The sequence below is a fragment of the Ahaetulla prasina genome, chromosome 2, assembly GCF_028640845.1.
Source record: "Ahaetulla prasina isolate Xishuangbanna chromosome 2, ASM2864084v1, whole genome shotgun sequence".
Taxonomy (NCBI): Eukaryota; Metazoa; Chordata; class Lepidosauria; order Squamata; family Colubridae; genus Ahaetulla; species Ahaetulla prasina.
The window spans coordinates 134,950,692-134,977,731 of NC_080540.1; the positions used below are offsets into that span (position 1 = coordinate 134,950,692).

The following is a 27,040-nucleotide window of genomic DNA, read 5'->3' on the forward strand; positions in this document are numbered from 1 at the left end:
CTTAATATTAGACTAGCACAGGTAAAAAGACAACTGTCCAAACTTCTACAAAATAATCTGCATTTTTAAAAAAATTGTTTCAGGTTTTCCTAAATGACTTGTACAACTTTAGATATTTTGAAAATATTTTTTTCTCAGAAATATTTTATTTTGATTCTTCTTTTAACTCTTTATTACTAATTGATGTAAATTGGTCAAATTACTTATTAGTAATTTGGGTTCAGAATATAGCCATATTTTGATAAATAATACTTGCTATATCTATTTGCTACAGTGCCAAACTTTAATATTCTGACTGTGTTCCACCCTTAAATGTTTCCAGGACTTCTGCTATGTCAAAACATTTTTATGAAAAGATTCAATATCTTTCTTTATATACTTTTATATGAAAAGTATAACAAGAAGATGCTGAAGATATATCTGAAAGATATGGGGCTCTGCTACTTCCTCTAAGTCTCAAAAAGTAAACTTGGACATTCCAGGAAAATTAAAAGGAAATCAAGTCCATGCTATTTTGCATAAAAAAAGCAGCTCCTGGAAGCTTATAGCCAAAATAAGCAAACAGAAGATTAACGTGCGCTAGGAGTGTTGGTAGGTAAGGCAGGGAGGAAAAATTATTGTGAGCTCCAAAATTTATGCAGTAATTGTCTTTCTGTCTAAAGAGGACATAAAAGAGCAACTGCTGCAAATGCAAACTTTTTTGTGTATTGGAACAGACAGTAAAGGACATTAGAGAGTTGCTACATTGTATTGTATTAAGGAAGATGATAGGTTCCTAGACATGACAGCCACCTGGGCAAATCAGGTCAAAAACATTGTAGGAGACCCCAAAACCCCAAGAATTGCTTTGAGAAAGAAGAGGCATGTCATGGTATTGCCTGATTCCTTGATATGGGGAAGCTGTATGGAGACTTGCTGTAATGTTGTGTGATGTGTGCTGATTTCCAGGTATCTATATACAGAACATGATGAAGAAGTCACCAAGATTACTCAAATCCACTAAAAACTATCATATTGTTTCTTTTTGGTTCAATGCAAACAATCAATCAATGGAAAGAATGAGTTAAGCAGCTCTGCTTTCTCTCTATTGCCTGTTACTTCCTTGCCATCTTCAAATGATATGTACACTGAGAGCATATGCACCAAGACAAATTCCTTGTGTGTCCAATCACACTTGGCCAATAAAATTCTATTCTATTCTATTCTATTCTATTCTATTCTATTCTATTCTATTCTATTCTATTCTATTCTATTCATATTGTTGAATTTCTGGACAGTAGTTGAAGGTAGTCTTTCTGAAGCTGTAGAATTGAAGTCCCCAATCCCTGCTGTGCTGACTGGTACTGGTCTGTGGCCCATTGGGAATCGGACATTGCAAGAGGGAGATGAGCATGCAAAGCTTTATTTGCATATGCACAGGATTAGTTTGTAAGCATAAAACTATCCCCTCTCCCTTGCCGCCGCCAGTCTGTGGAGTCAAAAAGTTTGGTGACTGCTGCTGTAGAAGTTCTTTCAGGCTAAAACTCAGAATGAGATATCAAAAACAACAAAAAAGTTTTTTTAAAGCTTTTGTTGAAAATAAAAGGAAAGACAAGGATGGTCTACTGAAGGCCTACGTCAGCCGTATCAGGTAGAATAGACTCAGGATCATGCAGATCTAAACTATTTTTATTGGAACTACTATAGGAACAGAATCTTACAAATCTGAATGTGTTGTCTTCTCGCTTTGGTTTTCATGAGAATGGGGGTTGGGGGGTGCTGTCATATTGGGCATTGTCCAGGCATTTTCATAATTTCTTCCTTGGCATTGGCTCAGCTTTTGTTTATCTGATTATTACACTGGTAGTGAATCTTCCATCTGTCCTTCAAGGCATCCTCTTTATCCACTACAATCCATTGCAAGATGAACTGTTAATTGGCGCTTGTGAAGGCAAGAGTTCTTCACTCCTATTTTGTGTTTAGCTTCTCTCACAGGGTTGCATTGGCTTTTTTGGCAGCTGTACCACAGGCTCATATATAAGTGATTGTCAACTAGGGCTCTAAAATCCCTCTCACAATTAATACTATTGAGCCAGATATTAACAAAGTGTAGCTGGACCTCAACTACAGCAAAGCCTTTGACAGAGTGCTTCATATTTTTGCTTAATAAAATGGTACAGTATGGGCTGGATGACACTCCTGGTAGATGGGTTCACATCATGAATGGCTCCACTTCAGCTTGGGCAGAAGTGTGGAGAGCTATAATGTGGTGTCCTGAGCCCTGTACTGTTCAGCATTTTTGTCAGTGATTGGATGAAACAGTTGAAGCGCCACTTCTAAAGTTTGCATATGATGCAAAATTAGAAGTGGTGGTCAGTACTTTAGATAAGAGAGAGGAAGTTCCAAAAGACCGAGAGAAGAACAATGAATTGAGATGAATAGCTTGGAATTTGGGAGGGGGGGAGATATGTAAAGCTGAAGTATTGGATGTGGGAAACCTGGCTTGGCAGTAATACACATGAAAAGGATCTTATCTGTCCTGATTGGTCAGTGAGACAGGCTGCCATACAAAGTAGTGAATTCACCTTTGCTAAAGATTTTCAGAGAACTCTTATCACCTATCAATGTTAGTGGATTCTGCACTGAGTAAGAACAGAGGATTGTGCTAAATGACCTGCAAGATATATTTTAACTATATTTCCATGATTTTTAAAAGCTAGTTTTTAACATTCCCATTTAGTAGTGTGTCTGTGATGCTGGTGAGAGCAAATTTATTTCTTGTACATTTTATTGTAGCTTCTATGACAGTAAAGACTTTTGTGCCCAGGATCACCCAATAATATTTTCTTGTTTTGGATTATTCAAATGTGTGATGTTAACAGTGCTTAAGTACGGACCTCTTTCATAACTTCTTGGATATGTCCAGGTGTTTTCTTGGCAGCAATAGAAAAGTAGTTTCCACTTACTTTTCCAGGTTGTTTTTTCAGTACTTCAGTCCAATCTAGTTTCGTGGTGGTCCTGTCTATTACTAATTAAAGTCTGCTAAGCTTTTTAAAATTAGACAAGATTGGCTCTGTGCTGCCACAGATCGTAGCTTCAGTAGAGGAGAAAATTTGTAGCTCTGGATTGAAATGGGGGATCCTTGGTGCTCTCTGAGCTTGGTTGTTTTCACACAGTTTGGCTTGGTTGTACCAAATCTGTAATACAGATAGTCCTCAACTTAAGACCAAAATTGAGTTCAAAATGTCTGTTGCTAAGAGAGACAGCTGTTAAGTGAATTTTGCCCCAGATTACAACCTTTGTTGTTGTTAAGTGACTCACTGCCGTTGTTAAGTTAGTAACACAGTTGTTAAATGAATCTGGCTTCCCCATTGACTTTGCTTGCCTGAAGGTCACAAACGGTGATCACATAGTATCAATTCAGTAATACAGGTAGTCCTCGACCTACGACCACAGTTGAACTCAAAATTTCTGTTGATAAGAGAGACAGTTGTTGAGTGAGTTTTGCCCCATGTTATGACCTTTCTTGCCACAGTTAAGTGAATCACTGCAGTTGTTATGTTAGTTAACCCAGCTCTTAAGTGAATCTGACCTCCTCATTGACTTTATTTACAAGAAGGTCAAAAAGGTGATCACATAACCTCAGGACACTGTAGCCGTCATAAATATCAGTAAGTTGCCAAGCGGCTGAATTTTGATCACGTGACCATGGGGATGCTTAAATGGTCATACGTGGGGGAAATTGTCATAAGTCACTTTTTCTCCTGCCACTACCACCTAACCCAAATAAGATTTTCTGTCATATTTCAGTGGTAAAATCTGGAGCACTGTGGAAACTATACAATGGGTTACTTTAGGCATTTGTCTCTTTTAGCTAAAAGGTCTCTTCCATTGTTTACATGTATTTTTGAATTTGAACTGCACCCATCTTTGTTTCCCTAAAGTTCCAAGCCTCCTGCCCAATCCCTGAAAATTCCTGTGTTGTCAATCCTCTGATCTATCAATTCTCTTAGTGAATGAAAATATTCTGATGTTAGTAGGGCCCCTTCTAGGGCCGCAAAGTATAGTTTTTCTAAAACCATTGAAATAGTAACCCTTAAAGCAGGATGGGGTCTGGCTCAGTGGAGGGGAAGAAACTTTTTCTTCTGTTTGACGTCACTTGCAACCAGGATGAGAAGTATCTGCATGGAGAGAAGTAAGTTTGAAAGTCAGTGGTGTAGGTTAGGTTACATGAGAAAGATGTAGGATGTTCTTTTCCAGTTTAGATTATTATCAGAATTGGAGGCAGATATGAAGAGCCACAATATTTGCTTTACATTGGAGGCAAACAGAGTAACCACCTCAGACTTGTATTTCTAAGTCCAACAATATGCAAGTTAGAAACATGCCTAATCGAGAAAGACACTTCAAATAGAACAGGTTTGAAGACCTACTCTGCTGTAGAGCAGAGATGCTTCATAATATTAAGAAGGCTTCACCTCTTATTGCTGCAGAGGCTTTCATTTTGGTTTATTGAGACAATCACTGGAGTGTGAGGAGATGAACACTAGAACACAGCATGACCTCCGTAGATCAGTTCATTGATGAAGTATTTCTGAAACTGCTTGGCCTTTATTTTAGAACTGAGTCAGAATGGATTTTGCTTTCTGTGATTTTCTTGATCTCTAAATTTAGGATTCGTGTTGCTTATTTTTGACATATTAGAGCCAACCAATATAATTTATATAATTTACATACTACCCTGTTTCCCCGAAAATAAGACCTGGTCTTATTTTTTTTGCCTCCAAAAGAGGCATTAGGTTTTATTTTGGGGGGGAATGTCTTTTCCACTGTCTCTCCTCCCTGCAGCGGTGGTGGCACCAACAGCCCTGCCTGGCAAGAGCCCGTGTGGCCACTGCTGGCCCACTTCTTCTGTGGCTGCTTCCTGCTGCTTGCACATGGCACCCCCCCCAATCTCAGTTTCGCTGTCAGAGGCGTTCAGGAAAGGCCTCTGCAGCCAAGAAAAGAGCTCCAAATTGACGTGTGCAGCACCCTCCCAGCTTCTGTTTCACCATCAGAGGCCTTTCCTGACGTTTCTTGGCTACATAAGCTGCTTTCCTGAAGGCCTCTGATGGCGACACAGAGGCTGGGGGCGACATGCACGAGTGGTGGCAAGCGGTTGCAGAAGAAGTGGACTGGCAAGGTGAGGCAGGTGTCGGGATGTGAGAGGCCTGGCTACAACTGTTGTAAGGTAAGCAAGTGTGGGGTATGTGGGGCAGCTCAACCCCCCCATCCCTGCCCTAGTTTGATATTTACCCGTGTGCCTCGCCCCACCTCGTACAACCGGGTGCAACAGAGTGGGTGAGGTCTTAACTAGGGGGTAGGGGTTCTATCTTAATTTATTTTGGGGATAGGGGTTCTATTGGGCACACGTGTAAAAAATCAAGCTAGGGCTTATTTTTGGGATAAATCTTATTTTCGGGGAAACACAGTACTTGTAATAATAGCTATTTTTGAATTGTTTATATTGCAGAGCAGAATTCTGCATTAATTTTTGCATTTCACAATTGTAGGTTTACCAAGTATTGGAATTCTTCTGGTGGGTTGCTGTTGTTTTTCTAATTGTTTGGCAAGATGCTCTTATTTGTGTTAGCAGTGTTCTAATATCTCAGGGGTTGCCACAAAGAAGAGGGGCTCAACCTATTCTTCAAAACACCTGAAGGCAGGACAAGAAACAATGGATGGAAATTAATCAAGGAGAGAAGCAACCTAGAACTAAGGAGAAATTTCCTGACAGAAAAATTAATCAATGGAATGACTTGCCTCTAGAGGTTGTAGGTGCTCCAATACAATGTTTTTAAAAAGAGATTGCACAACCATTTGCCTGAAATGGTTTAGGGTTTCCTGCTTGAGCAGGGGTTGGACTGGAGGACCTCCAAGGTCCCTTCCAACTCTGTTATTCTGTTATTTAAGTTGCCTAAAAAGGTAAAGGTAAAGGTTCCCATGTGCTAGTCGTTGCCGACTCTAGGGGCCGGTGCTCATCTCCGTTTCAAAGCCGAAGAGCCAGCGCTGTCCGAAGACGTCTCCGTGGTCATGTGGCCGGCATGACTCAACGCCAAAGGCGCACGGAACGCTGTTACCTTCCCACAAAGGTGGTCCCTATTTTTTCTACTTGCATTTTTACGTGCTTTTGAAACTGCTAGGTTGGCAGAAGCTGGGACAAGTAACGGGAGCTCACCCCGTTACACGGCAGCACTAGGGATTCAAACCGCCAAGCTGCCGACCTTTTGATAGACAAGCTCAACATCCTAGCCCCTGAGCCACCGCGTCCCCTTCTTAAGTTGCCTAACAAACATTAAAAAACATTAATTACTTCTGTAGTTTTTAATGTAAGTTGCCTAACAAACATTAAAAACTACAGAAGTTAAATTAAAATTTTAGGCAATTGAAAGAGTATAGTTGGATTTATTCACTTGGTTATCATAGTTCAGTGGGAAAAAATATAAATTTTATGTTCTCCTTTTCCTATAATTTTAAGAATTAGTTTGTGAGGGTGACAATGGAGATAATTTTATCAACCTTACTATATCTGAAGTATGTAGAATTTTGGCCTGTGAGTTTATATTGTATGTCAGAAATCATTTATGTATTTCAGCAGAGTGAGAAGAGTAGATAGCCTGACTTGGTAGACAGTTGCTAATGCTTAACCCACAACTTGCTTTTTAATTCTATGTACCGTATATACTCGAGTATAAGCCGAGTTTTTCAGCACGTTTTTTGTGCTGAAAAGCGCCCCCTCGGCTTATACTCGAGTCTACGTCTTGATGTACTTCGGGAACCCCGCACAGGAGACGCCAAAGAGGCGGCGAGATCGTCCGGCGGGATTTGCCCAAGGCTGAGCAGTTCGCCGCGCGGACCTGAGCCAAGCCGGTCGCAGTCCAGCCGAACGGTGAAAGCGACATGCCGGCGCCGCTCCGCTTTCACCGTTCGGCTGGACTGGGACCGCTTGCTCGGGTCCGCAGTAACTCCGCCAGGCTGTGCCGCGAAGAAACCATTTAAAAGCCCCGCCAGGGCTTTCTTCTCCCTCCGTGCTTCAGAAGTTGGGCTTTTAAATGGTTTCTTCGCGGCACAGCCTGGCGGGAGTTACTGCGGACCCGAGCCAAGCCGGTCGCAGTCCAGCCGAACGGTGAAAGCGACATGCCGAGCGCCGCTCCGCTTTCACCGTTCGGCTGGACTGGGACCGCTTGGCTCGGGTCCGCAGTAACTCCGCCAGGCTGTGCCGAAGAAACCATTTAAAAGCCCCGCCAGGGCTTTCTTTCTTCTCCCTCCGTGCTTCAGAAGTTGGGCTTTTAAATGGTTTCTTCGCGGCACAGCCTGGCGGGAGTTACTGCGGACCCGAGCCAAGCCGGTCGCAGTCCAGCCGAACGGTGAAAGCGGAGTGGCGCCGGCATGTCGCCACCGCTCGCTGGACTGGGACCGCTTGGCTCGGGTCCCGCGGGCGGGGAGCCGACTTTGGCCCTTTAGCAAGGAGGAAGGTGGGAGGAAGCGGAGCTGCCGGCTGTGGCGCTCCGCTGAGCCGCCGCCGCCGCCTGGAAGAGGAGGAGGTGACCTTCACGCTGGAGAGGGTGGGGATGGGGGTTGAGGGGCGTGCAAGAGGAGCGAGCGTGGAGGAAGAGGAGGAGGCGACGGCCCCGCCGGGACAGCGCGGCTTCTAAGATCAGCCCACGCTCCGAAGAGGGAAAGGGAGCGAGTGGGTGGGTGGCTGGGACGAGACCCCCACCACAAACACACACACAGCCGGTCGGACGGCGCGGTTCCTTTCTCTGCTCTCTCTCGCTCTGCGTCAAGGCGCTGGAAGGGGGCGGAGAGCGCGAAACAGCAGCAGGAGCAGCCGGCGCTCGCCTTCGCTTCCTCCTCCTCCTCCTCCTCCTCCTCCTTTCGTGGCGGGCTGCTTCCAAGTCTGGAAATCTGTTTTGGGAAGTGGTGGTGCAGCGCGGCAGTTCAGCCCTGTCGGCCGGGGGAAGGAGGCGGTGGATCGGATTCTCGCGCCACACCGAAGTCGGCTGGAAAGCTTGCTGCTTCTTCTTCTTTTTTGCTTCTCTCCCCCCCCCCACCCCTCTTTTCGGCTCTCTTGCAACGTTGCTGCAGCTCCTCGGCTCCTTTTCCCGGCGCCCCAGAAGGCTCGAGCCTCTGCTGCCGATTGAATACTAAAATAAAATAAAGAGAGGAGAAGAACGGGCGCCGCTTTTGGTGTCCGCGTCCCTGTCGCCGCCCGGCAGGACGTTTAAAAAGGCGGGGAGTTGAAAAGAGGCTGCCTCTTGGGTTACCTCAACATCCATTCCAGAGCCGCTAAAGAGCGGCTGCTTGGCCCGCCCTGGTTGGGGAACGGGCACAAAAAGGGTCCCTGGTGACCCAGAATTCATCCTAGCCCCATTGACTGGCCCTTTGACTCGATAGGATTTAGCTGACGGGATTGTTAAACAGCGCCGCACCTTTCTTCTGGGGAGAGAAGTCACTCTAATAAATATTGGGAGGTGTTTTCAAGGAAACATAGGGGTCCACCTTCTGCCCACAAGAAATGTAGGAAATGCCACCATTCCCAGCCTTCTGAGCACATCAGCTTATCCTGGCAGAGGATGAGGAAAGTCGATTTCAAAGCCTTTGGAAATCACCAGCTTGGAAAAAGCTAAATTATGTAGGGCTATTCAGCTACAACTTCGTGTTTAGGTTTTGTCTTTTGAGCGAGATAATGATAGCTAGCTAGCTAGCTAGCTAGCTAGCTAGCTAGCTAGCTAATTAGATAGATAGATAGATTAGAAAGAAAACAGAACAAAAAACAGAATAATAGAGTTGGAAGGGACCTTGGAGGTCTTCTAGTCTAACCCTGCTTACGCAGGAAACCTTATACCACTTCAAATGCTTATCCAATATCTTCTTAAAACTTCCAGTGTTAGAGCATTCACAACTTCTGGAGGCAAGTTGTTCCACTGGTTAATTGTTCTAACTGTCAGGAAATTTCTCCTTAGTTCTAGGTTGCTTCTCTCCTTGATTAGTTTCCACCCATGCTTCTTGTCCTGCCCTCAGGTGCTTTGGAGAATAGTTTGATTCCCCCTTCTTTGTGGCAGCCCTGAGATATTGGAATGTTCCTATCATGTCACCCCTAAACTAGACATACCCAGTTCACATGCCCGTGAGACGCCTTGCTTGCATGTCACACACACGCACCGCTCGCTGGGAAAAAAAAAGGATGGAAGGAAGGAAGGAAGGAAGGATGGATTGATGGATGGGCGACCGCTTTGAGCGCAACCCTTCTCCCGCAACTAAGGGGGGGGTCAATGTTTTCCCCAATCCTAGGGTGTGGGGAAACAGTCATTCTTTCTTCCCCCCTAGTCTCTCCCGAGATCGCACTGCAGCGCCCATCATCCCCAGCCGGCAATCTGAGCTCGTGCCATCGATGTGGTCCTTGAACTTCCCCTCCTTGTTTCTAACCCAGCCTAGGATGGCGGCGTGGAGGGTATGGTGGTGGTAAAGCGACCAGGAGAAAGCTTTCGCTCTTTTCGAGAGGTCCTCTTGGAAGGCTGCCTTGGAAAGGGAAAGTGGGAGGGGCAGAGATTTCTCCTCAAAGGTCCCCTTGGAAGGCTGGGTTGGAAAGGGAAAGTGGGAGGGGCAGAGATTTCTTCCTCTCGGGTCCCCTTGGAAGGCTGGGTTGGAAAGGGAAAGTGGGAGGGGCAGAGATTTCTTCCTCGGGTCCTTCTAGAGTCCTTGAGAAACTGATATCATACAAGGTTAATAAATTATACTCCTCCTCCTCATTGATGAGTTTTCATCCTGAAATTGATTGAAACATTGTACCATCATATGCTGCCATAGTATAGTGTTAACAACATCTGTAAAGATGATATATGAGCATGACACTAAGTTTTTCTATATTTCCCCTTTATTGAAAAACTTCCATCATGCTTCTTTCTGAAAACAAAGGTCATTATAATATACCTCATTATATATTTGATTTGATGATATTTCAGTTAATAAATACCATTTAAGGTGTTAAGCTTCCTTTCTTTTCAGCAGCAAAGTGAATTACAACTTTAAAGAACTTTATTACTTTATATTCATTTATTTTAAGTATAGATTTTAGATTTTTAAACAAATATGTTTAGAGCTTTTATATCTTTCAAGTTATTCAAATTATCCCCTCAGCAGGTATATAATGGCATCCAATTCCAATATCATGTTGGGGCTTTTGAGCAAGGGGGGAGGAGCGAGCACCGCCTTCGCGCTGGCATTCCGGGATTTCCCTTTGTTTAGAGCTGGGAATCCTCCTTCCCCCTTTTGCACTTTTATTGTTTTTCGTTCAAATAAATATTCATGTTATTTTACTTGGCTCTATCTTTATTTTTTACATTGACCAGTAGCTGCCTCATTTCCCACCCTCGGCTTATACTCGAGTCAATAGTTTTTCCCAGTTTTTTGTGGTAAAATTAGGTGCCTCGGCTTATATTCGGGTCGGCTTATACTCGAGTATATACGGTAAGTTGCTTTTTTGAACCTTTTATAACTTCATAGGAAGTTCTTTTTAATTTATTTGCAAGTTCCTATTAATTCTTTATAATTCCTTCTGCTATGCATTACTTCACTGTGGAAATAGTCCTTCACCAGGGTCATCTTCCTCATTCTTTTCTTAAGAAGCTGAGTTTATAAATTAATAAAAATGTGAAACAGTAAAGAAGCTGAGTTTATCAGTATGTCATTAGATACTAAAGCAATAAAAACTATTTCCTAACCCATAAGTGTAAGATATACAAGCTTTTCATCACGTATGCGTTTGTAATAATGCAAAACTTTTAAATGAGTGAAAGTGTTTAATTTACTTAAATTTCATAATTGGCATTCTGGTCTAGAAAGTGACATTTAGAAAATTTTGACTCCCTTAACTTCTGTTTTACCACCAGCACCTGAGAAGTAGTTTGACTTACTGGGTTAATTGGCTTATAAATACACTATATGCAAACTGTTTTGTACCACATAAAACACACATACTGAACTAGTTCCTTTTTTCTCAAAATGCAAGGAGGAAAGATTTCTGAATAATGTTTGATGCTTTGTCTTGCATTATCTGGGAAAAATTACTTGCTGGTGTTACAGGAAGTGTGTTGCGTTCACATCAGTTCTTTATTTTCTCAGCAGATGTTCTGGGTCCTTGTCAGCTTATTTACGTGTAGTAAAACTCAATATTTTGAAAACAAACATTTCCCTCCCTAAAAGTTTGCATTTATAAATTTCCTCAGTCGGCCCCTGTCAGGTGAGTCCCAAGTCATAAAGAGATAATCATGTAAAAGTGGTTGGATGGATTACACACAAATTGGAGTAGGGAGCACCAAGATATCTAGCAGCCTGATTTTCTAATACATACTCTTAATAGATTTCATGAGAATAAGATTTTTCTTGTGGATGATTTTTCTTGTCTTCACAGTTGTGGAAGTGATTGGATTTCGTGATGTAAATGTGTACATGCATGAGGGAAAATACATATTCTTAAGATAGGTCCTTTAATGCAGCCATCAGTTTAGAAGTATCTAGCTCATGCTTTATCATGGTAGTTGCATGTGAGCCTTATTTTTCAATAGAGTATTCAGTTTGTGTATTTTAAGCAAGTCTGGTGTTATTGGCTCCAAAAGGATGTTTATACTATAATACAGAAATTAAGAAGATATGTTTATATTATCCTCTGTGTGCAAAGTTATTGGCTAAATAAAAGCATTTAAAAAAGAATATGGAGATCATTTGATTTGCATGTTCTTTTCTATGATGCAGTACAGTCAGATTGCTTAAGGCTGACCAGGGGTGTCGAACTGGTGGCCCATGGGCTGGATGCGTCATGTGCAGGCCACGATCACCCCAGCTCCGTGAAGGGGAAAAACATCATGGGACGGCAATGTGACATGGCGAATTTGACACCTGTGGCTTAAGCCAATTCCTTTTAGAGCAGGGGTGTCAAACTGGCGGCCCGTGAGCCAGATGCGTCACATGCTGGCCCCACCTTGCCCAGTTTAGCAAAGGGGGGAAAAGTCCCGATACGTCACGTGATGTGCCATGACGACACAAGTTTGACTCTCGTGTTTTAGTGTTGTATGTTCATTGAATATATCATGTTTCCCCAAAAATAAGACCCTGTCTTATATTTTTTTGAACCCTGAAATAAGCGCTTGGCCTTATTGCCATGCGCTCAAAAGCCCGATTGGGTTATTATCTTATTTTGGGGAAAACAGGGTAGTAATATTCATTTTGTTCTAAATTTAAGTCAGATGACAACTATAAACTTAGAAATTCAGTATTGCAAATTGAATTCATGCATTATGAGCTTTTGGAGAATTGATGCTACAGCTGTTATGTTTAAATTCTATAATATAGTTTATATTTCATTAATATAGCTTTGTGTTTATCAGATGACAATTTGTTTTTAGAAACAGCTTCCTCTTTGATTTCGTTTTGCTTTTAAGTTCTTACAAGTCAGATAGCATCCAGAAAGACGTAGACTTAAGCAATATGTAATATCCAGTAAGCATGACTCAGTTGAAACAAGGGCAGACTGATAATCTGGGGCCACATGTCCATGCTCAGCCTCTTCTCTTGTTTAAGGAAGTTACCTTTGAGTCTTTATTGTTCATTGGCATCAGTATGTTAACAATAAAATTGGTTTCCCAGATTCAGTCATAACATATGCAGAAATACTGTAATATACACTCAGGCATTCCAATGAAACAAGAGTCATTAGCAGAAGTCACTCTAATGTGGCTTATGTGTGGGTGATAAATACCATGAGAAATATCCTGTTAATCTCTCTTTGCCTTTGGTAAAGTTGTTGCAATTTAACAAGTATTATGGTGCTTTGAGTTCATTCCTAATAGTCAAAATCCTATTTCCTAAAAATAGAGATTCCAAAAACCCCAGATTTATTAATAGTAGAAAGTCAAATTCAGAAAAGAAAGGTGTGATTTTCAGTTCATTTTCCTTTCTGGATAGTGTTGATTTTAATATGCGCTACTGCATCATTGTTTTCTACTTAGACCACTGATTTGAAATAGATTATAATTTTTTAAATGGTATTTCAAAAGTGTATTTTAGAGCCAGCGTATTTGACATACTATATGTTCTTTCAAGTACTTCAGTTACTCTCTAATCTGGCCGAAATTGTTTCTTTACAGGGAGAAAATCAATAACATCTTCGTATTTAAATTTTCACAAATAACTGTGGGTACCACAAGGCTGCTATTTCCTTAAAAAGAGATACTACTTCATGCCAGATAATAATGGTGGGTGATTCTTGAATCATGGAGAAGCTTAAAAATACTACAGTCCTCTGTTTTATGGAAAAAAACATTGAAACTATGTTTTGGAATCAGATATAACTAGACTAATTTCTTAAAATAAATAGGATCTGTACCCTACACGCACACATATACCTCTGACACACACTTTAAAGTAGCAGTTATTTTGTAATCCCAGTTATAAAGTAGATTAACAATAATACTGTGTATTGTCCTAAATGCATGTTCATTATCAATATATATGAATCAGAGGATTGATGGCTTCAGAGGAAATAGGGAAGGCACTAGTATGACTTACTGAAAGAAAAATATTGATTATGTTATATAAATATAAGTGTACAAATAATGTGATTTTGTTTCTTGTAAACCAATAAGTATAGCGATGATTCCATGAATTCTAATTATGGTAGAACTAGAAGTTGGAATAACTTTTTTATTAATATCTTTAATATCTTTAATACTTTTTACATGTGAACAATGACTTTTTAAAATACCCTAATTTTATTATGATAGTCTAGACCAGGGGTCTGCAAACTTGGCTTTTTTAAGCAAATCTGGCTGAGGAACTCTGGGAGTTGAAGTCCACAAGTCTTAAAAGAGCAAAGTTTGCAGACCCCTGGTTTAGACTAATATTTAGACTAATAAACCTCAATAGGACATTGCTATTTCCCTGCCTTTTGATTGCATGTTGAAAGATTTCATTGGGGAAGTAATTTGTGAAGTTCTCTTTTTAAACTCAGGATAATAGCAACTTTCCCTCCAGATTACTGTAATTCAGTATTGCCAAAGAAATGCCCAGTCCCCACAAAACTGTTGAAAAACAGAATAGCTAGGAATTCTTGTACACACTGAGTCAGATCTCCATTGTATGAATAGGCTATGACAAAGCAGTGGGTTTTCTGGGAAATGCAGTGGCAAACCATTTTTGGTTTTGGTTTTTTTTTGTTTTTTTTTTGCTGGAGAATAAGGAGGAAGGATGCATGCAAACCTTATAAAGATTTAACATTTTTCTGTGAAACAAGTGAAATCATTTTCCTGGCACCTGTGGTCAATTTGCGCTTTGAAGGGAGAGTTCCTCATAGTTAAGAGTTCCTCCTACAATGCTGTTCTGTTTAAGCATTTGAGGGCTTTGTAGTGAGATGGGGTATACATTGGGGAAAACTATGACCACGGAGCGGTTTGGGACCAGGATGACTAGTGAACCAATGTGTCTGTATTGAAAATACTTTGATGATATATAGTAATGTAAAAATGACTTAGGGAGAAATTTATTTCCTTTAAAGTCATTTAATTTTTTTTTTCATATTATAGTAGGAAAATATTAGTCAAGCCTGTAAAAATGCTAAGGGTTAGAAACTGGCTATCTGCAGTTAGATGTGCCTCTTCAAGCTTCACTGGTAGTTTATTAAATTTTTATACAATGCTCATAGAAAGAAAAACTTGAAATACATGATAATGGATTAAAGTTATAGTTAATATAAAAAGAAATGATATGCATTTAATATTAAGAATCCAAATAAATGATAATGGATTAAAATAATAGTTAAATATAATTTTTAATTTGGTAATTTAGAAATTATATGCCTTTAATATTAAGAATCCAAATTTGCACGTTCAAATTTGCAGTCCTTGATTAGTTTTGAACATTGTCTCAAGCCATTAGGATGATTAATTTGGTTTGAGGTTGAAATGCTTTGAGAATCTTAACTATTGTGGTTTAATCAACCTCGCCAACTATGGCTTAGCATGTGGGAACATAGTGGCTCAATCCTCCAACAAGAGTAGACTGTGAAATAAGGCATGTGAGTCGGGCACTGGTCTATAATTTTGTAAATTTGGTGCATCTTCTCCTGGGATCATAAAATAGTTGAAGAGCACGGCTGCTTAGTCCTGAGAAAAGGTGTGGCTGCTTTAAAAGCCTGCAGAGAGGTACTGTGTTTGTATTCTTGTATACTCCAAATTACGTGTTTGGAACTGAATCCAACGTATGGGTTTGTGGTGCTTTTCTAATTAAACAATATAGCCCTGTCACATGCGGCAAATCAGAAAAGCTTGCACACTCTTGTTCAGAATCACATTTATTCTAGAAAGACATAGAAGTCAATGAAGGGAATCAGCTAGCAGAACAGTCTACTCACTTAGGAATGATATTTTAAGAACTAATGGAACAATTGTTATTTATTTGATTGATTTGATTTTTTGATTGATATTGATTTTTTGATTGATTTGATTTTTTGATTGATATTAATTTGATTGATTATTTCAAAAAAAATAAATGCACAGGTACCGTATATGTGGTACCTTGCTCAATAGTAGTAACTGTGAGAGGGATCTTGGAGTCCTAGTGGACAACCATTTAGATATGAGCCAGCAGTGTGCAGCAGCTGCCAAAAAAGCCAACACAGTTCTGGGCTGCTAAACAGAGGGATAAAATCAAGATCACATGAAGTGTTAATACCACTTTATAATGCCTTGGTAAGGCCACACTTGGAATACTGCATTCAGTTTTGGTCGCCACGATGTAAAAAAGATATTGAGACTCTAGAAAGAGTGCAGAGAAGAGCAACAAAGATGATTAGGGGACTGGAGACTAAAACATATGAAGAACGGTTGCAGGAACTGGGTATGTCTAGTTTAATGAAAAGAAGGACTAGGGGAGACATGATAGCAGTGTTCCAATATCTCAGGGGCTGCCACAAAGAAGAGGGGGTCAAGCTATTCTCCAAAGCACCTGAAGGCAGGACAAGAAGCAATGGGTAGAAACTAATCAAGTAGAGAAGCAACTTAGAACTAAGGAGAAATTTCCTGACAGTTAGAATTTCCTGTTCAATAAGTGGAACAACTTGCCTGCAGAAGTTGTGAATGCTCCAACACTGGAAATTTTTAAGAAAATGTTGGATAGCCATTTGTCTGAAATGGTGTAGGGTTTCCTGCCTGGGCAGGGGGTTGGACTAGAAGACCTCCAAGGTCCCTTCCAGCTCTGTTATTAAGTTAAGTTATCTGATTTTATCCCATTTATGCTACTTAACTCACTGTGAGAGAGATATGTGTGTATGTATGTGCATATATATAAAAATAACATAAAATAAAATACATAAATATATATCAAATTATCTATCTCTCTATTCCCATCTCTTCTTTATTTATTTTATTTTTATTTATTTTATTAAATTTTTATACCGCCCTTCTCCCAAAGGACTCAGGGCGGTTTTCCCCACAACTTCAATTCTGTGAGATGGCCGGGTTGCAAAAGAGAATGACTACAGTCACCCACCTGGCTTCTATGCCTATGGAGGAGACTAGAATTCATGGTCTCTCAGTTTCCAGCCTAGCACCTTAATGAAACTGGCTCTCTATTTCAGTAGTATTTATGTGGTTTCTGCTGCTTTTTCTTTTTTGCCAGCGGCTAATTATATTCATGTTTTTAACCATTTTGATGGGTTATTACTAAGTATGTAATTACTTAGTTCCCACATACAAAGTATAGGGTAAGTGCTTCTTCTTTGCCTGAAGAATGTTGTTCCTATTTTTACCAAAAACTTACCTGTAATAAAGGTGAAATTTGGACTGAGTATATCACATGTCTGCAGGCTTTAGGAGAAAACCATATATGTTGCTAAGCTAACCTCTTTTTCTTATTAGGTCATCATGGCTGCTGTTGGCTCCATTACTCACTTCTGCAGTTCCACAACTGACTCTTCCCACTACTTGCCTTAGCCCTGAGGGAACACACATTTTTCAATGGATCAGAAACTTGGTTCCAGAATTTGGTATTGCTGGTTCCCACATCAAGGTACTTTCATCGCCAGCTGAATTCTACGAACTTATGAAGGTGATCTCAATATTTTTCTCTTGCATTTTGTCACTGGTTTTGTTATACTACATGACAGGAGTGTTCAGTGGTTCTTTTGTGGTTCTAAAAAGTCTTTTCAGGCTTATACGTTATAGTAATTTTACCTTACCATTCCTTGTTGAATTAGTTACTATATTCAACTCTTAAGACTAAAGAAGAAGAAAACCCTTTTTGTGTTTAATTTGTTAATTAACATTTTTTTCTCTTTTGGGAGACAATAAATATTACTAATAACAGAAAAATGTCAGTTTGTATTTAATTAAAAGTGATGAAAGAGAAACACCCTTTCCAGTATTAGCAGGCTTGTCTTTCTTGACCTTCTAGTTGACAAGAGAGAGATACTCACTTGCAACCAAGAAACTTATTCTCAGTCCAGTTGTGAGCAAAAATGTTTAATATTTTTCCTGGTAAATTTGTGCTTTATTGATTCTTATAAAATTAAGTATGTATTAGATATCCCATAGGAGATGCAGGTAGTTCTTGCCTTACAACCATTTTTTTTAGTGACCATTTAAAGTTGCAACGGACTGAAAAAAAGTAACTTACATTTTTTCACACAACTGTTGCTGTATCGCATGGTCATGTGATTAAAATGAATTTATGACGGATGCAGTGTCCTGAGGTCATGTGATCATCTCTTTTGACCTTCTAACAAATAATGCCACTGGGGAAGCCCGATTAATTTAGTAACAGTGTTACCAAACAAGTGCAGTCATTCACTTAACAACTGTGGCAAGAAAAGTCGTAAAATGGGGCAAACTCATTTAACAAATAACTTGCTTAGCAATGGAAATTAGGGGCTTAATTGTCATAAGTTAAAGACTATCTGTACTTGGATGCTTCATTTGATAGACTTATTAGCAAATCTAAATGTTTTTCTCTTTCAGGGACAGGCAAAGATGGCTAAGCAACGAATTGTTTTAGCTTCGCTATATCTTGGAACAGGATCTTTGGAACAGGAATTAGTAAGTATCTAAAATGAGAAGGAGGGACTGAAACCTTTTTACTAAATAGCTAGATGAGGTGCCTTAGATTTAGTTTTATTTGGGGAGGGGACAGGAGCTCTTGCTTCAGAACTCTAATTCAGAGATCCACTCTGTTATATTGCTGTATGTGAGTTGTTAATATATCTGTGATAGAAGAAACAAAGTTAGAATTAGGAAAACACTGACATTTCCCACTTGGCAAGTTGAAGATCTCTGTAAATCTGACAGTTGATTTATTTTATGCACACTTCACTTCCCAACACTTAGTGTGCTTGAAAGAAAGGAAGATTGCCTTGTGCATTTGTGTATGTTTGCAATAGTGACGAATATCTGTAGCTTGGGTGTAGGATGAGGGTGAAGGGTGACACTGACATCCCCTAAAGCCCACTGAAAATGTTATCTAGCCTGGTAACAAAACCAACCCACAAGCTCGGAGGATAAACCTCCACCCTCATTTGTGTATGTTTTCTTCTTGTAGGTGGATTGTATTGAAATAGCTTTGGAAAGCTCATTGAAGGGATGTGGGAGTCCCAATTTTAGAGTGTCTATCCTCTTAGATTTCACGAGAGGATCCCGAGGTAAGTATAAATGTATTCATTGACCAACTCTTTTCACTTAGATGGAATAGACTGATATGGTTTGGGATCTCTGATATAAGAATTTGGTTTAAATAATTCTGCAGATCAAAGAATTTGGGCCTTTGACTGAAATCAATGCTCAACAAACAACTTCAGTTCTTCTGTAGATTTCAGAATATTATCTTCTTTATATCTCTTTAGTTTTATTTTGCAAACAACCATGAAAAACACAAGGATTCTTTTAATTTAAAACCCAGACAAGATATTCCTTATATTCTTTTTTTTTTACTTACTAAAATATAAATCTTGCCTATTCAATTCTTGCTATTTTGTTGGAATTGTGAAGAATAATGTTAATTTTCTTGATCTCTGCATCCTGTTAAGAAGTCTGTATCTGTCAAATTAAGTGTTTTGAAGCATTCCCCAGCTGAGTTGAATTGATAGGAACCTTATCTCTCCTCACTTATGTATTATTAGCCTGCTGGTTTTCCTCAGCTCCTCTTTTACTGCCTGACATAATGAGGAATATTTTCTGTGTTGTTGAGTTTTGTTTTTTTTTTCTAATACAAAACAAAACAAATCCAGAACATATCAAAACCCATGTACTTTCTTTCTTCTTAATTATGTTTTATTTGCTCTTTTAAACCTTTCTTTAATTTTGATTGTTTTCATGGCCACTTCGGTGCCTCTTCTTTTGCAGTGTTTACTATCTAATTCTCATACTTCCTATTCAGGTCCGAATTCAGATCCATATAGACTTCTGACTCCTCCTTGCTGGTGCATCTTCTTCACCAGACCAGTCAGAGCCCCTTTTCCACCTCCAAAGATTTTGCCCTTATGTGGATCAACTATTGTGAATTTTTTTTTAAAATTTGAATTTATATCCCGCCCTTCTCTGAAGACTCAGGGCGGCTTACACTGTGTTAAGCAATAGTCTTCATCCATTTGTATATTATATACAAAATCAACTTTTTATTGCCTCCAACAATCTGGGTCCTCATTTTACCTACCTTATAAAGGATGGAAGGCTGAGTCAACCTTGGGCCTGGTGGGACTTGAACTTGCAGTAATTGCAAGCAGCTGTGTTAATAACAGACAGACTTAGTCTGCTGAGCCACCAGAGGCCCCTTTGACTACAGATGTTGGCCTTGCAACTAATCAACCACCGTCTTGATGATGACCAATTCTTTAATTTGTTTCTAAGAGATATCTCTATTCCTCTTGCATGACTTGCTCCTGATAGTTCCTAAGTTTGCGCCTTGAGCAGTTCCCAGAAGACAAGAAGTTCGTGACTCAGGTTTTCCATGCAGGGATCTGTGATGTGTCAAAGGAACAGTTCAGTGAATGACATTGTGTTGCTGACTTCTTCCAAAACGATAGGCTAGTTATAGATAGTAATGAAAGTGTCCTTGATGGAAAAATGCAAGAACTGCTCCTAGGCGAAAGGCGCGAACTCCGTAGCCCTAGAGTCAGGCACAACTGCCCTAGTAAAGAAAGAGCAGGCATTACTGTCCAAATAAAACAAATTTCATTTGCAAAAGATGCTGCATGAGAGGTACATAAAACTCTCCGTACTTTTACTGTATTCTGTCTATCTCTTCGCATTTTTCTGTTCCCATGATGCAAGTTTTGCTGTTATGTGCAGTATACTATAAAGGATGAGTCAGAACTTGCAGCTGAAGGCAGAGAGTTCCCTCTGTAAAATATAGAAAAGCCTTAAGGCCTGGCTTCTGGAGGAGGTGAAGTTAAGATCTTCCTATTAGGTCCATCTTTGGGAGATCAGAAAAAATACTTAACCATAAGCTCAACTATTATTCTTGATTACCAGAGATGGATATGAGGCAAAGCATGGGTGCCTAGTACAATCATTGTGCACTTAATTCCTTTATTATTAATCCAGAGCAACTAGAGGTAACACAAAATGTCTTCTAACATGTGCATCTAGAGAGGTACAGTAAATGGTTATTTTTTGTCACTCTGCAGCTGAGGAACAACTGGACTTATTTAGACGTACTATACATAAAAGTTTCCAGCATCTCCTGATTGTTAAGGTTTTCTAATTCTTACAGTTTGATTGGAGCAGATATTCTGTATTACTGTGATCCCATCTATTTTTTCCCCCTGAGGCCAGAAGAATTCTCGAACCATGCTGCTTCCACTCCTGAGGCGATTTCCAGATAAGGTCCGTGTCTCTCTCTTCCACACTCCTAATCTACGTGGTCTTCTCAGACATCTAATTCCTGAGCGTTTTAATGAAACCATCGGGTTGCAGCATATCAAAGTCTATCTCTTTGATGATAATGTGATCTTGAGTGGGTGAGTTCCTTTTTGTAAGGAAATAGCATTGGGTTAGGAAGAATTCGGCTGATTTCCAGTAAAGAAGAAAGAAAGAAGGAAATCAGTTAAGCCAGATCATGATAGGGATCATTCTGCAAATTCTGGAATCTGTGTCATAGCTCTGTTCTGCATTTTGCCATTTTTGGACTGTTTCTAGTCTTAAGTGATTCTGAATAAGTGTTCTACAATTAATTTGCCTTTAACCAATGTTTAAATGGGGAAATGGATCAGGAAGGCAATATTAGTGTTCACGCCTTCCTGTCTATTGTTTTCTCAACTGTCAAATGTATGAGTTGAATAATGATTTATATACTATCATTTGGCATTCTTAACTGCCATCCTATTTCCCTTCTTCAGAGCCAACTTAAGTGACTCTTACTTCAGCAATCGCCAAGACCGTTACGTGTTCCTGCAAAACTCACCAGAGATTTCAGATTTCTTCACTGAGCTAGTAAATGCAGTTGGGGATGTATCTTTACAGTTACAGCAGGATGACACAGTCAAAATTATAGATGGGATGGTCCATCCTTACAAAGGTAGGACGGCCATTTATTTATCACTTTATTTTCTATGTTGCCATACATTGAGATTTTTGGGAGGTCTTCAGCAAGGAGTTTATTACGTATACAGGTAGTCCTTGACTTATGACCACAATTGAGCCCAAAATTTCTGTTGTTAAGTGAGACATTTGTTAAGTGAGTTTTGCCCCATTTTATAACCTTTCTTGCCACCACTGTTAACTAAATCACTGCAGTTTCTGAGCTAATAACCTGGTTGTTAAGTGAATCTGGCTCCCCCATTGACTTTGGTTGTCAGTAGGTCACAACGGTCATAAATGTGAACTAGTTGCCAAGCATCTGAATTTTGTTCACCTGCTGCAAAGGTTGTAACTGTGAAAAACCGTTATAAATTTGAACGGTCACTAAATGAACTGTTATAATTAAGGAATACACACACACATACGTATATAGAAAGAGACAGAGACAGAGATTTGTACCTTACCAGAATTCATTTAAGTGTTCCTGACGACGACAATATAATATATATGAATTATAGTTATATATTAATATAATATATAGTTGATATAATCATGATGTTTAACTATAACTATATAATTAATATAGAATATGTTTAAAAACTAAGTGCAGTACAAAAACTGAATTACCATAACTAAAACTAATTTTAATTCAAAAATACAAAATAGACACATAAAAACCTAGGCACTTTTAAATCTAAGGAAGTAGTAGAATATCGACAAGTCGCCACTTTCCAGTAAAAAAAATGTATAAATTAGATCCTATAAAATTGAGTTAAGATATATAATTTATTAAATCAAATAAAATTAAAGAGTAGTCAACATAAATATCAGAAAGGCCTGATACCAATACCAATCCAGACTACCTTTTGCTATGCATTCCAGATCCCAGTGTCCTAGGGGTTCATAGGATCTCTGAAAGCAGGCCCAGTAAACCCTGTTGATCTTCTTTTATATTCCTAAGGATGGAGTCTGAAAGTAATTTTCTGTAAAGTATAGGCTGAAAAATGGAATTATGGCTCCTTTCTAATCATCTTTTAGCTTGATTCCTGGAGAGACACTTTTCCATTGGGTTGATGGGGAGATTCTTTTATGACAGGAGAAGTATTCTGGTTTAGGTAGTAGGAATTTGTTTGCTCACTGATTACTGGGATTTCAGATACAATTGCCAATTGATATACTTTAGGGCTGCAACCTTTGAGACAGGAGGAGTAATGATGGAAGGAATTTATCAACAGGTGGCATTAAATTTTATGACGATGACTAAACAGGAGGAACTCTGGATGGCAAACAAGAATAAAAACCACAATGTAATTTAAACCGAAAACCATTTAAAACAGTGCTGAGTCCACAATAACATTTTGCATTCATCTTTTGTAGCCAGAGGCTTTGGCTAAGATGACTTGGTCCTGTAGATTGTGAGGCTAAAGCTAAACAGTCTAATGATTCCCATGCTAATAAATAATTTGAGTGACTTTGTGGTGATTCCTGAATGGGAAGAAGCAAAGAACTCCAAGCACTGTTGTATAATGTGTGTTTCAAAATCTGTACATGAATGCTCATACGTTGGATGCTATTTGTACTCACTAAAATATTGTGTATGTCTATGTCTGGGGAATAGTCTTTCTTTGTTACAACCTGGAAAGCTAATCTTTAATACAGAGCATAAGTCACTGGGTGTCGTTTTCCCTTGGGAGGTATTTTCCAAGCAATACCAATTGTTGCGAGCCCTTCCCGGCAAGCCAATTGCTGTGATTTCTAGATCAGTTAACAAAAGCAAATACTCTGGGAGTAGGTAAATGGGGACTGGCCTGCCCTCTGATGTTTGTTATGTTGATGAGCATAAACTGAATTATGCTCAGATAGGTACAGAAGAATGTACCTGACATGCACCTTAGCTGACAATTCCTTGACAGTTGTAAATCTTTGTCTCATTTCCACTTCATTTTGTGATTTTTTTTAAATCACAGGAGCCTTTTTTAAAATTATTTTTACATAGTAAATTATGTTCATTAAATGGAAAAGGTATGTGGCATGAATGTCACTTTAGTAGTTTTTCCAGTTTGGGGTATTTGTGTAGCTTACATTTTTATTTGTTGTGTGGTTTATTTATTGTGCGCCGCCCAGAGTTCCCTTTGGTGAGATGCCTAAGTAGTTAGATACGTAGGAGATAGATAGATAGATAGATAGATAGATAGATAGATAGATAGATAGATAGATATGCAAATTGTCTATGTTAAACCTTTGGGAAGAAAAACTTTTAGTCAGGTACTGAAAGGGTATCACATAGGGGCCCCTTTTGTTTTCACCACCTGAAAGAACCTGTAAATTCAATTAATCACACTAAATCACAAATTCGAGAGTCCATAAGAGTCACAAAGCAGCATTTCAGCTAATTCTGTTACTGTCACTAAGGAAGTCAAGCGTCTCTGCAAGAGATCTGAGAAGACTTGGATAAGGCTTAATTGTTTCACTTGGTCCTGATCGTCAAAACTTGGGAAATGAGTCATGTCAGGGCAGGAGGAAGACACACTCTTCCCAATATGCCCCATATGCCTTAGTTACTCATGCCTCTGCTTTCATCTCTAATCTAATTCCTTTGTAAACTAGCGTCTACAAAAGTTAATTGAATAAATCCACAATTCTTCATTTGAGAACCATATTTCATTCCCATATCATTCTTATATTCTATTACCATTATTAACTCAGTGGCTACAATTGAAAGCCAACCCAACAAGCAAAGTGTTACAGAAACTGTGTGTTGGTGGCAGGTCTGGCTCTGTTCTGAGTCCAAAGATCACGCTTTTTAAAGAGCATTAGGGATTTCTTTAGGTTTAAGAGCAACAGGTAGAAGCTGCATCAACGAGGCTTTTCCCAGTTCTATTTGTTATGCCAATTACCCTTTCCTGGTCTTAAATAGTGTCATTACCCACCCACCCACCACCCCAAGCCTCCACCCTCTGTTGTTTTACACCAGGGACTTGAAAGAGGCAATTCCAGCTGGACCTTTGGCTCACAAACAAACAGTTACAAATTACTCCATGATATATCTAGACAACCTCCTTAAGTGTAATTCCTCCTGGTTAAAAGCACCACTGTTTTAGGTTAATTTGACTTCCATAATTCCTGATCTGCAGGAAGCAACCACCGATTATTCTGATCTCTTTGATAGATCTCATACAGGTAATGTTATATTTCATTAAATCATATATTTATCTTCTCAGGAGACAAGATGGCCTACTATGAGATGGCAAATAAGAAAGTGATGGGAGTGATCAATTCTGCCAGGATCAAACAAGAACAATTTCACACTCGGACTTTCCATAGCAACAATACAGAAGGAGAAATCTCATCCAGTGATACAAAGGCAGTTGGTGATGGGCAGTCAGAACCAGACACGTGGATTTATCCACTAATACAGATGAAGCCATTTGGGATTCGGATAGATGAGACGGTCACGAATACTCTCCTTATGGAAGCAGAGCAGGATGCCAGCATATATCTCACCACAGGTTATTTCAACCTCACAAAAACATACGTCGATCTGATTCTAGGCACCCGGGCAAAATTCCAGATTCTATTAGCCTCACCGGAAGTGAATGGGTTCTTTGGAGCCAAAGGGGTGGCAGGTGCCATCCCTGCTGCCTACGTTTACATTGAACAGCAATTCTTCAGCAAGGTGTGTGGCCTGGGTCAGGAAGAGAGAGTTCAGTTGCAGGAATATACGAGGAGTGGATGGACTTTCCACGCCAAAGGTGAGACATTCTAGGCGAAGGACTTTTGCTGTTGCAACATTTTATCAAAAAACGAGTTGGACTTAATTCTGTTTTAAGCATCTATCTGCATCTGCTCTGGAGAATGGTCCTTGGATAATTTTCATGTCAGGTCCTTGTCTGGAAATCCAGCTGGATGATTTGATTATGAATTGTAGGTTTAAAAAGGCTAGGAGGAGGCCACAGTCATATAATGTATTTATTTATTGTTAATTTTTAATCCTGTATTTATTACTTTATAACTCAAGGCAACGTACATAATACTTCTCCCTCCTTCTCTTGTCCCCACAACAACAGCCTTGCGAGGTGGGATTATATGATACATTTCCAAGATGCCTCTCTAAGGGTAGAGATTAACAAAGGATTTCAAGTTAGAACTTTAAGCCAGAGGGATAGATGTAAACAATTTACTGTTCCCGAACTAATTAGTGGCAGCCAAACCACTGTGGGATATTGTTGATAATCAGTTTATCTTGATAATTTTATATTTAGGTCAGGAATATGAAGAATGAAACTACTGCAGCAATATTTATTTATTTATTTATTTATTTATTTATTGCATTTATATACCGCTGCAACTCTATCTCTTACATCAAAAAAATAGCTTAAAATAAATCCAATAGAAAAGATAAAAAAATGCCAGCAATACAACAAGACAGAGGAAGAAAATTAAAAAAAAAAAAAGATGGCCACATCAAAATCAGAAGTATTTCTCTGTATAGGAAAGACAGTAAAAAATACGAACTATATTGTACTAGATTTGGGAAGAAGGTGTATGAGAATTGTTAACTACATTACTGACCTTGTAATCTGCTACAATTTCTTCATTTCCCGTTACTGTGATGTGGTCAGTTGGGAAAGCAGGAAATTGTGTTACCATTTAAGAAAGCAGTGGCTGAATGGGATCTAAAGGCCAGTTAGGGCATCTGACAAATAACAATCTGGGTACTGAACTGAATTTGGCAATTTTCCAGTAACATTTAAGAATGATGGATGCCTGAAGGGAAGAAACCTCCCATTAATGAAGCAGTCCTGTCTTTCCTGTGTTCTGAGAAATTAGGGTGGGAAGTCTGAAATCAGATCCATTTTGGGAAAAAAGACAATGGATTCCTGCATTTTTACTAGCTTGCCTTGATTTAAAAAAAATTCTCTGCAAAAGATCTGGTATGTGGAATGGAATTCAAGGTTAAGCAGGGTGACATTGTGATATGCCAGGGAGAGAAAATGGATGCCCAAAACATAAGTGGAAGTGAAATGTCCCAGCTGTGATAAACCTACAGTTTATGTGGAAACCATAACATCTCAGAAACTGTAAACAGTTGGAAAAATACAGTAATTTTCATAGCAACCAAATTTGAATTTCTCAAATTTGGATATTTTGCATGTCCTGGCAAGTTAAGGCGCCTGAAATTTCCATTCAATCGTACATTGCCATACTATGGAATCCATTGTCTAGCCCTTGGAAGATAAGCTGCTGCCAGAAATAATTAGTATTCCCCATGCAAAATCCAAGTTCTCCCTTGCATCAGTCCACTTTTTATTGCACTTAGGAACCTCTTTGTCACTTACTGTATATATTAGATTAGAGTAAACTGGGCAGCCTTCTCTATTACCTTGAGCAAGTCCCAAAGTTCACGTCCTAACAGGCCGTTGTACTCCAGGGATCTAGGCTTTTATTTGTCTGAATTTGTG

The 27,040-nt window shown here is 39.4% G+C and overlaps 1 protein-coding gene across 18 annotated transcripts in view; it reads left to right on the forward strand.

The window, feature by feature from the left end:
• Positions 1-27,040, forward strand: part of PGS1 (phosphatidylglycerophosphate synthase 1) — a 143,838-nt gene that overhangs the window by 14,359 nt on the left and 102,439 nt on the right. For 16 of the 18 annotated variants that reach the window (XR_009153837.1, XR_009153836.1, XR_009153835.1 and 13 more), the window contains exons 2-7: positions 16,929-17,118; positions 18,027-18,104; positions 18,604-18,703; positions 20,830-21,019; positions 21,398-21,576; positions 24,800-25,330. Coding sequence is in view for 12 of the 18 variants with exons in the window: in XM_058172838.1 (XP_058028821.1) it covers positions 16,929-17,118; positions 18,027-18,104; positions 18,604-18,703; positions 20,830-21,019; positions 21,398-21,576; positions 24,800-25,330 (1,268 nt within the window). In the remaining 6 variants the exon portion in view is untranslated. Of the gene's footprint in view, positions 1-13,163; positions 13,272-16,928; positions 17,119-18,026; positions 18,105-18,603; positions 18,704-20,829; positions 21,020-21,397; positions 21,577-24,799; positions 25,331-27,040 lie in introns of all 18 variants that reach the window. The other 2 variants (XM_058172834.1, XM_058172836.1) reach the window with 1 other exon arrangement.